General features: G+C 47.0%; 1 protein-coding gene across 2 annotated transcripts in view; it reads right to left on the reverse strand.

Moving 5' to 3' along the window:
• The window catches only part of vps26c (VPS26 endosomal protein sorting factor C), an 84,191-nt gene extending 77,419 nt beyond the window's left edge, over nucleotides 1-6,772 (reverse strand). Inside the window, exons 1-3 of one of the 2 annotated variants that reach the window (XM_038801490.1) lie at nucleotides 6,766-6,772; nucleotides 4,235-4,239; nucleotides 3,955-4,026 (exon numbers count right to left, since the gene is read on the reverse strand). In XM_038801490.1, coding sequence (XP_038657418.1) covers nucleotides 3,955-4,011 — 57 coding nt within the window. In that variant the 5' untranslated portion in view covers nucleotides 4,012-4,026; nucleotides 4,235-4,239; nucleotides 6,766-6,772. Of the gene's footprint in view, nucleotides 1-3,954; nucleotides 4,125-4,234; nucleotides 4,240-6,765 lie in introns of those variants that run through there. The other variant, XM_038801488.1, reaches the window with a different exon arrangement.
• Between the last annotated feature and the right edge of the window lie 4,168 nt (nucleotides 6,773-10,940).

Consider the following 10,940-nt stretch of genomic DNA (forward strand, 5'->3'; position numbering starts at 1 on the left):
TGGCAGGTAGCATGTTGCAGGGTGATGTCCAGAGCACTTGCATCGAAGGCTGTATCTTGGTTGGAGGTCCTCGAAATGCTCGTTCCAGAGGTGCTCATCGGTCTTTGATGAGCACCTTTCCATTTTTAGCTTTCAGTGGGGTGGGTCTCTGGGTACTCGGACCATAGATGGTTTTAATTGCGCTGAAGAAGCCGCGCATAGCGTGGTTGCCGGAGAGTTGCTAAGTCTCCTGTGCTCTTTCGGTTGGGAGTTCTTTGTTGCACCTCGGCCTTCATTTGCCTGTAGGCTTGTTTCCTCTCACTTCAGTTTTGGTGAATGGAGCTGCTAGTTCAGGAATACTTTGCATTTGCAGTCAAGGAGATCGTTCTCATCCAACACAGTCTGGGCGTTTTCTGGTCAAGAGCCCAAGCATCACTCGCGGGTGCTGACAATGGTGGTTTTTAAGGCGGACCAGGCACTCTGGCTCATTGGTTGTTGCCACGTTAGCTGTGAGGTGCCGAATGAGTAGCTTTCTTCTCAGGGTCTTTGAGTCCAGTGACATTGGATCTCCTACCTCTGCCAGTTTGGGCCAGGGTGATTGGAGAGCGGATTAGTCGGTGGTCGGTCCAGCAGTCGTCGGCTCCGATCGTGGCGTGGATGAAGCGAAAATCTTTGCGGTCCCTTGTTCGGACGATGATATAGTCTATTAGGTGCCAGTGCTTTGAGCGGGGATGTTGCCATGAGGTCTTCTGCTTATCCCTTTGGTAGAAAAAAGGGTGTTCATGATGACCAGGTCATATTTTGAACTTGTGACAGGAGGACTCCTTTGGCATTTTTTTTTAACCCCACGCCTTCCCTGCCTGCGTCCCATCCGATTCTAACATTGAAGTCACCGAGGAGAATCAGCTCGTCTCCCTTTGGGATGCAGGATAGCGACTGGTCTCTGGAGTAGAATGTCTCTATTGTCTCATCCGTTGCATCTAGAGTAGGGCATAGGCACTGACGGCTGTGATATGCTGCTTCTGGGGCAGGGTGAGCTGTTGGAACACGAGGCGTTTGCTCACTCCACATGGTTCGTTGAAGGCGTATCCGCCACCTTGTTCTTTAAGGTGACCTTCTCCTGCCAGTCCGCTCAGGGTGGTGATGTCAATGTTGTGGTGCTGGGGCTCCCGATCTATGGTGGCAGTGCGCCGTTCAAATCTGTTGCTGTTGCCCATAAGGGTCCTGAGGTTCCAGGACCCAAAATTCATTTGGATTGGTAACGTAGAAGCGTGGATTATTTTAACATGGGGTTATCGTTGCACACCAACCACCACACGGTCCCAGCGGAGTGATGTCTTGGTCCAGTGGCAGGGAAATCTGAGATGGCTGGAGATCAGGCTTTGCTGTAGGACAGGGACTAATAAACACATCATCCACCGAACATCTGCCTGCCTGTCAGTGATGTCACTTTTAAAGGGTGATGTCATTTTCCTTCTCTTTCTTGCCTTGCAGAGTCGCACCTGCTTGCACTGCCGCTCTCACTCCCTCGCCCCTGCCCCTCTCCTTGAGCTGCCACTCGTGCAGTACAAGGACAATACACTACCTGCAGAATCAAAAGGCCCACAAAATACCATAAATAGATGGAGTAAAATCTAGATCGAGAATGAACACCAAAAAGACAAATAACGATAGCAGTTCGAAGAAAGACATTACTGGAAGCTAGAGTGAAGATTGAAGTTGATGGTGTCAGACTGGAACAAGTAAATACGTTTGTCTATTTAGGAAAAATGATAAAATGATAAAAAGGTGGTAGACACGATGCCAAAGTCAGAAAACAGATAAATTTTGCCAGAAGTGATTGTGAAGATGAAAGAAGTGTTAACAAGAAAACTCAAGCTTTTAACAAGAATAAACTCATAAGATGTCGCATCCTAACCACTTTCCTGTATGACTCAGAAACCTGCACAATAGGAAGAAAATGGAGGCCTTTGAAATGTGAACATAAGATATGCGCTAAAAATTCCAAATACAGACGCTAAGAAAAATGAAGAGGTGCTTGAGATTGCAAGAGCAAAAAGTACTCATAAAAAGCAACATCCAGAAAAGAAAATGTCAATATTTCTGCCATTTGATCAGAGCCAAAAAGCTGCAAAGATCTCTTATCGAGGGAAAAGTGGCAGGTAGCAGAAAGAGGGGCTGACCTCAGCACAGTTGGATAAAGGACATCACAGAGCCATTGCAGACAGTGGATGTGAAGATGGCGCAAGACAGACTAGCGTGACATACCATGACAACAGATTGCCTGATAGGATAACTACAATCAACAGCAATTACCTGCGTAAGATTAATAACCACAACTTTATAGTTATGTAACACACGTTTTGGCATTTTTGGATGTTTAAAGGAAACTTAATTTTCAATCCTTTCCACTCCAATAAATTGGATTTCTTCACCACAGGAAGTGGTGAACTCAATCCACACCATAATCCATTCTGACAGATTTGTGCTCAAAATAATTCTCTGTACGAAATTATACATTCAACATAAACACACGTCTGTGTGGGATTCAGCCCACGACCTTATGGTGAAGGAAAAAATATTTGTATTTACAGTGACAAAACAGATAAATACTGGGAAATCTCGGCAGGTCTGACAGTATCTGTGGAGAGAGAAGGTAGGTGGGGTTTAGAGTCTGGAAAGACTTTTTATCCACTATTTGTACTTGCCTTTTACAACCAAAAGATGCCCCAAAGCACTTCATAGCCAATGAAGTAATTTTGACATGCAGTCAGGTTGTAAAGTAGGAAACTCAGCAACCAATTTGCCCACAGCAAAAAAAGTATTAAGACTGCTAAACCAAAGCCCCCCATCTGCTTGTTCAGGTGCATGTCAAAGATCCCCTGACATAATTCTGAAGAGCACCAGGATGGCCCTGTGTCCTGACCAATATTATCCAGAAATCAACATCACAAAATCAAATTATCTGGTCATCGCCACATCACTGTTCATGTATGTTTGTTGGGTGCACATTAGTTGCCATATACGCTGCTTTGTTTCAAGAAGTTCAACACTGAAAATAAACGCATACAATAAAGGCTTACATTAACACTGCAATTAAGTTACTCTGAAAATCCCCTAGTCGCCACATTCCGGCACCTGTTCGGGTACATGGAGAATTGAGAATGTTCAATTCACCTGACAAGCCCGTCTTTCGAGACTTGTGGGAGGAAACCAGAGTGTCCGGAGGAAATCCACGCAAACACAGGGAGAAAGTGCGGACTTCCCGCACAGTGACCCAAGCTGGGAATCAAACCCAGGTCCCTGGCACTGTGAAGCAACAGTGCCTTCAGAATGGCAGTGGCTAGGACTATGGGGACAGACACATAATTCAACCAGGGATGGATGGCACTCAGTAGCAGGAATCATGAACGACACCATGTATTACTGCAGCACAGTGGTTAGCTCAGTTGCTTCACAGTATCAGGATCCCAGGTTCGATTCCCAGCTTGGATCAGTCTGTGCGGAGTCTGCACGTTCTCCTCGTGTCTGCGTGGGTTTCCTCAGGCTGCTCTGGTTTCCTCCCACAAGTCCCGAAAGACATGCAGTTAGGTGAATTGGACATTCTGAATCCTCCCTCTGTGTACCCAAACAGGCGCTGGGATGTGGCGACTAGGGGCTTTTCACAGTAACTTCATTGCAGTGTTAATGTAAGCCTACTTGTGACAATAATAAAGATTATTGTTTGTTGGAGATAATTTTTTTTGCAATGAGACAGGGTTGGCTCAGAATGGCCGGCATCTCTCCTCGCAGAGTGCGGACTGGAAGTGGGCAGTCCTCCAGGCCCAGGGGTCCCGGGCTGTGAAGTAATCGATTCGACCCCCGCCCCGCGGACCACACAGTAAACATTGCCGGCGGCAGCTGGAGGAGAACCGGAGAGGAGAGGGAGGCAGGGGCAGCCAGAGATACCGCGGGGTCAGAGCGGCCACGACTCACCCCTTCGTGATAGACTTTGTTCGCCCTCTTCAGCTTGACGTCCACCACCGACCCCATGGTGGCAGGAGGGGGGAGGGCGACCGTTACCGTGACGTCAGCTGCCTGCCGTGCTACGCCCGTTCCTCCCACCGTCACGTGAGCTTTCCCAGCGTGCGCCGCGGCCTCTTGAACCGCCACCGTGCGCGCGCCGCGGCCTCTTGAACCGCCACCGTGCGCGCGCCGCGGCCTCTTGAACCGCCACCGTGCGCGCGCCGCGGCCTCTTGAACCGCCTCCCTCCAGCCCGCCTCTGACTGGAGTGACGACGAGTAGATCCGGTGAGGGAGGCAGCGACAGTCTTTTGCCGATACCATAAAAGCAAAATGTGAAATAACAGCAGGAATGGCTGGATAGGCTCAGTATGCCTGGCAGCATCTGGAGAGAGGGTTAACGTTTGCAACCCGGGTGACTCTTCTTCAGAACTGTTAAATGCTCACTAATAATAATAATAATCTTTACTGGTGTCACAGGAAGGATTCCATTAATGCTGCAAACCCGGCACCCGGAGGAAACCCACGCCGACACGGGGAGAACGTGCAGGCTCCGCACAGACGGTGACACAAGCCGGGAATCGAACCTGGGACCCTGGAGCTGTGAAGCAACAGTGCTAACCACCAAGCTACCATGCCGTCCACTAGAACCTCCACCCGCCCTGGGCAGGTTACAGAGGAGGTCGAAGTCTCTTTTTTTAGTTTCATGCAAGTTAGACATTGAAAAGTTCATTTTTAAAGAAACACAATTTATTTTTTAAGTGCAGGCGGCGGAGGAATGGGAGTCGACATGGGGGAACAACTTTTTAACGCAGCAAGCGGTTATGATTTGGAATGAGCAAAATGGCAGGGCTGTGCGGGAAGGATAGGGAAGTGGAATGAGCTGGACTGCTGCTCTAAACGTTGTGTGATTCTATACTGCAGCTCTGGTCTCCCAGAAGTAAAAGTAGACGGTGAAGCAATGGAGAAGGTGCAAAACGTGTTTACAAGGGCATGACCTGGAATGCGAAGTGCACATCTGCCAGGAAAGAATGAGTTAGTTGAGTCCTTTTCTCTGCAAAAGAGAAAGTTCAAATGAGACACGGTGGAATTCTTTGATAGGGTAGATGTGGAGGATACATTTCACTTATTGATGAGTTGTGAACAGGTGGGCATAAATCTATAGGCCATGAACAAACTAAATAAATGACTGAGGAGGTATTTTTTTTACACAAGAGTTGTGAGAGTCAACTTGCATACCATGTGAAGTGGTTAAAGCACATAAAAGTGCTACATTTAAGGGGTTGATTAATAAATAGGAGTGCGGCTGTGGCTCAGTTGGTAGCATTCACAAAGTTCTGGTTCGAAGTTCCACTCCAGGATTTGAGTATAAAAGTCTACGCTGACATGTCAGTGCAGTGCCAAGGGAGTGTTGCACTTTTGAAGGTACTGTCTTTTGGACGAGATGTTAACCCATGGCCAAATCTGCTTGCTTTGTTGGATGTAAAACATGGCACTATTTTGAAGAAAAGTGGATGAATTATGATCTGTGTCCTGTTCGATATTTATCTGTCAATTAGCAGATTATTTGGTCATTATCACTTGCTGCTTGTGGAGTTTGTTGGCATATTGGATGCCATGTTTCTTGCATTACAACAGTGACCACACTTCGAAAGTCCCTGTTTGGCTGCAAAGTGCTATATCTGTTGGTCATGAAAGTCTTTTGAGAAGTGAATAGCGGGGTATGGAATAAGAAGATGCAATTAAGCTTGGAGGATGTTTGTAACTTTGTCGCCAATTTTGGGGTTGTAAAGGTGGCGAGCAGTGACAATGACCATGTCAGCATTTGTTGTCATTATATCTGAAACTGATAGCAACGTCTGGTGTGGTTAAAAGCAAAAATTCAGAAATTGCTATCAGTGATTCCTTACTCCTCCAGGTGGCTGGACAGCTGGTTTGTAATGCAAAGCAAGGCCAACAGCGTGGGTTCAATTCCTGTACTGGCTGAGGTTATTCATGAAGGCCCCACCTTCTCAACTTTGCCCCTCGCCTGGGGTGTGGTGATCCTCAGGTTAAATCAACACCAGTCAGCTCTCCCGCTCAAGGAGAAAGCAGCCTACGGTCATCTAGGACTATGGTAACTTTAGTCCTCCACAGGATGCATTGTTGAAGTTCCTGGCAATGGCAATCTTTTGAAATCATTTCAATTGACATGAACTTCCACTTTTATGCTTGCTACAAGAAGCCTAGACAAAGTTACACTTTTTTGAATGAAGTTTTTGATGGAATATTGTACTCCTAATTCCTGCTGGAAAATTCTCTGGCCCTTAAAAACTAATTTTGTAACATGTCTCCATTATATTACAAATTCCATGGGCGCGATTCTCCGCAAATGCGGCGAATCGTAAAGGCTGCCGTGAAACTGGCCATGTTTCACTGCAGCCTCCGCGCCCCGCCCCGCCCCCCGGGCGGGGCTAGCAGCGGGGCCCCGTGAAGCACGGCATCGCGGCCTTAGCGACCGTCGCTAAGTCCGCGCGCCAAGCATCACACCGGCTGACGCGCACGATGAAGTCAGCCACGCATGCACGGGGCCGTCATCTCCCTCGGCCGCCCCGCGGACTGATCCTGCTGGGCGGTGGAGGGAGAAAGAGTGCGTCAGTTACGGACGCACTGCCCGCAATCGGTGGGCATCGATCGCGGGCCCATGCCCCCCTTGGCACGGCCGTGGTGCGGCCGTGCCAATCGGGGCCCTGGATGCCCAGAACGGGCACGGCAGCAAGCGGGTGTGTTTGTTGCCATAAAAACGGCCGTAAAGGCCTGGGAACTCGGCTCATCGGCCTGGGGAGAATCGCTGTTCGCCGTTAAAAACGGCGAGCAGCGATTCGTGTCGTGGGGCGGCCGTGAGGGGGGGGGGAGAATGGCGGGAGGGCGTGAAAAATGTCGGGGACGCCCTCCCGCTATTCTCCGACCCGTTGTGGGCAGCGGAGAATCGCGCCCCATATGTCATGGTTCCAGTATATTATGAACTTTCAGACAATACTTGAAAATTTGAACAAAAACAGTCTCTTAGAATGGCTGCTGCCAATCATGTGACTTTAAAAAAAATAAATTTAGAGCACCCAATTATGTTTTTCCTATTAAGGAGCGATTTAGTGTGCCAATCTACCACGACTGCATATCTTTGGGTTGTGGGAGTGAAACCCATGCAGACACTGAGAGAATGTACAAACTCCACACAGACAGGGGGCCGGGATCAAACCTGGGTTCTCAGCACCATAGGCAGCAGTGCTAACGACTGCGCCATCGTGCCACCCACCAATCATGTGGCCTATGGCAGTATCAGCTCCGGACAGTCTTGAGATTGAAAGAGAAACCTAATTAAATATGGAGATTCACAGACATCTGGGAAATTAATTCAGTCTTTAGTTTAGGATGGAATATCAGCACAAGGTCTATATAGCAATCCAGCTGACTAGATTTATGGTTCACCATGGACAAACTTCATGTGTGTCAGATGAATGTGAATGGGTTTCCTGTTGTATTATGATGGACTCTCACGCGAACCCAGATGTCTATCAGTTGACAACACAGGATCTTCGCCGACCTGACCATTCATCTTATTTCGAAAAGGACTTGGGGCTTGTAGTAAGTCACATGGATGAAAACAGCAAGAATTTGCTATGCAGGGAACAGACCACTGGAAAGCCATTGAACCAGCTACAGTCAACTAAGTAGCCAAACAGCAGTATCTAGAAAATGCAAGAAAAAATTATACGTGTGAGTTGAGTGAGTGAGATGTGTTTATAAACCTCCTGGGCAAGTGTAGCATGATAAATGACCTTTATTTCAAAACTCACAGAACGCCTTGCTACTGGGGTTACTTTAATTTAGGACAACCACTCTGAGGGTAAAAATACACATGTCAAATACAAAATCATGTAGTTTCTGACCATGGTGGTGTGTTTTAATATAATTAGGATTTATTTCCATCTTTTTATTTGATTTCAGTATCTACATTAATCCTAATCTTTAGTTTACGTGTTGTAAAATATTTAAAAAATGAGAGATAATCAGTTCTTTTTGTCTTCTAGTTTGCTGTCTGAGAGTTCTTCAATGTAATTGGTACTTCGCTGGCCAGATGATATTTTTTGCTGAATGCAGGAGGTCCTCTACTCATGGCGCCAGAATCAAATTAACAGCTGGAAAGGTGAAATCCATGCAACGCCTTTGTGGTTAGCTCTGTTCAAGGTCACTGGAAAGCACAGTCACTTTGCCATTGTTGGTAAAATCAGGCCACAGCATAAAGAGCCGAGAAACAGACCATTTGGCTTAACTGGTCTATGTTGGTGTTTGTGCTCCACACAAGCTTTCTCCACCCTTCGTCATTTAACTCAGGGTTTTTGAAAGTGTCTGTGTGGAGACTCGTGTGTGGGTTGCAAACTGCTGTTGGGAGGGTCGCAGAGCGATTAGCCCCACTGCTCCTGCGGTGGTCCCGATCGCAGGCATAGCACCCAACAGCTGCAAGCAGCTTTTAAATTGAGAATGGCAGCCACTGCCACCTTTTGAATGAAAAGACATGAGGCTGTGCGCAGTCTTCCAGTCAGAAGCGGCAGCAATGAGAAGGCCATGAGGCCTGCACATACACTTAACATCAAGCGCCCTGAAAATGCTTTTGGCACCAATTCACGGAGGAAAACTGTTTCAATTTTCTAGCTGCTGGCAAGCAAGGCAAGAGGACTGTGAAGATGGATCATTTTCTTACAAGTAAGAGACAGCCAGAGACACAAATTGACAGTGTACCTACTGGACAGAATCTCACAATTGAAGCTGCAGGAGAGAACGGCTGAGGAGAGTCAAGGGCAGGACAGAGCAGTGCTAGTGTCAGCACTGTACAGAGCTCCAGGGCCTCGAGTTAACAGTACAAAGAAGAAACTTAAGTCAGGAACAAAGCAGTATAAAGATGATTTCTTGAGGTATAGTTTTGTCAATTCTACCAATACAAATATGGATGCAAAGTCCATGTGTGTTATCTGCAGGGAAGTACTGGCAAATGAGAGGAAAAATTTCAGATTTTGAAAGAGAAGTGATGGGTGAAAATTTCCTTTTAAAGTTGAGTCCCCAGAGTCGGCTATTAACTTACAGCTGACTCCAAATTAAGAAGACAATGCTGCTGTTCCTGGCCTGTAATACCATATTAACAACATGCCAAAAGCCCATGAGGATGGCAGCATTCTGGAGTATCCAATGCAGAGTAAAATAAGCATTTTGTTGCTATTGCCCTTCACGATGACCTACATGTGTGAAGTCGGATTTTTTGTTGACAAAAAGATAAAGACAGCGCAAAGGAACTAGGAACTGGCTGAAGTCTGCACCTGATATGCACATTGCCATCTCCTTTGAACCTGATTCAAGTGAGACCGTGAGGACCAAGCAGGTTCGCCTTTTGCATTAAAGGTAAGTGAACGTGCTGTGGGTCTCTAAGGTCGGCCAGCGTGGCATGGGACCCGAAGGTCGGCTGTTTGACGATCAGCATATCCTTGTGCTCCTTTTTTCCTCGTGCTTCTCTTCAATGTATTTATACTATCCACTACAATTGCCCCGTGTGATTTTGAGTTCCACATTTTTGAGTGGAATATAAAAGATCAGTTGGGCTGAATGAGCTGATGCTGTGCCATAAATTCTGCATCATGGTTTTGAAGGTTACTGTGGCTTTCTTTTAAAATTTTATCACTGTACATAGATGAAGAGCATTGTCGGGTGTTTGTTTTGCTGCAACTAAGATGTAAATGCTGCCAACTTCACATTACATTTATCTTTTAACAGTTGGGTCAGAGGTCTGCAGCTGGTGTTGTCACGGTGTTAACTGATTTCTGGTGAACTCAACGTGGCTGACAAGTAATTTTTTTTAAAAATTCATTTATGGGATGTGGGCATCATTGGCTAGACCAGCATTTACTGCCATCCGTAGTTGCCCTTAAGAAGGTGTTGGTGTGTTCAGGTATCTGCAAGTTAAGGACTTTGTGTGAAAAGTCTGGAGGGTGTTCCCAAGCTTCCTGGATACACCCTGCTGGAGTGACTGCTGCTTCTGGATGTGGAAGGGGAGGGAAGAATTGAGGATATATACAAGTGGCTGGGGGAGCAGGGAGGCGAGTGGGTGGTGAAGATCAAGGAGAAATGGGAAGCGAATTGGGAGAGGAGATCAATTGGGGAGTGTGGAGCGAGGCACCGCGTAGGGTAAACGGGACCTCTTGTGCAAGGATGAACCTGATACAGTTTAAGGTGGTGCACAGGGTGCATATAACTCAGACGAGAATGAGTGGGTACTTTCAGGGGGTAGCAGATGAGTGCGAGGTGTGGGTGGGGCCAGCGAATCACATGCATGTTTTGGGGTTGTGAAAAATTGGGAAGGTTCTGGGTGGGAGTGTTCACGGTCTTGGCCAGGACAATGGAGGAGGAGGCGGACTCGGACCCTTTGGTGGCCATATTTGGGGTTCCGGAGAAGCCGGAGCTCATGGAGAGGAGAAAGGTCGATGTCGTGGCTTTTGCCACTCTGATTGCACGGTGACAATTTACAGGAGCGGCAGTCGGCATTGCCACCAGCTGTAGCGGCTTGGTTGGGTGACCTGTACGACTTCCTGCGGTTGGAAAAGATAAAATACAAGTTAACGGGCTCTGCAGAGGGGTTTGAGAAAAGGTGGGGAATGTTTGTGACCATGTTTGAGGAGCTGTTCATCGCTGGGGGGGGGGAGGTGAAAAGGTAAAGAAATATTTCTCAGGGTGTTCATTTGCTGTAACCTGTTTTGATACATGTTTGTAATAAAATACATTTTTAGAAAAAGGTGTTGGTGAGTTGCCTACTTAAACTCCTGCAGTCCGTAAATTATCGTTCTTCCCTTTTTGATAGAGAAAAATTGCATTCTTGATTCGAGCCTATTGCTTATTATTTGCAATCCGCCCATGTTGAAATAATCTCACTCTTT

Source organism: Scyliorhinus canicula, chromosome 7, assembly GCF_902713615.1.
Source record: "Scyliorhinus canicula chromosome 7, sScyCan1.1, whole genome shotgun sequence".
NCBI lineage: Eukaryota > Metazoa > Chordata > Chondrichthyes > Carcharhiniformes > Scyliorhinidae > Scyliorhinus > Scyliorhinus canicula.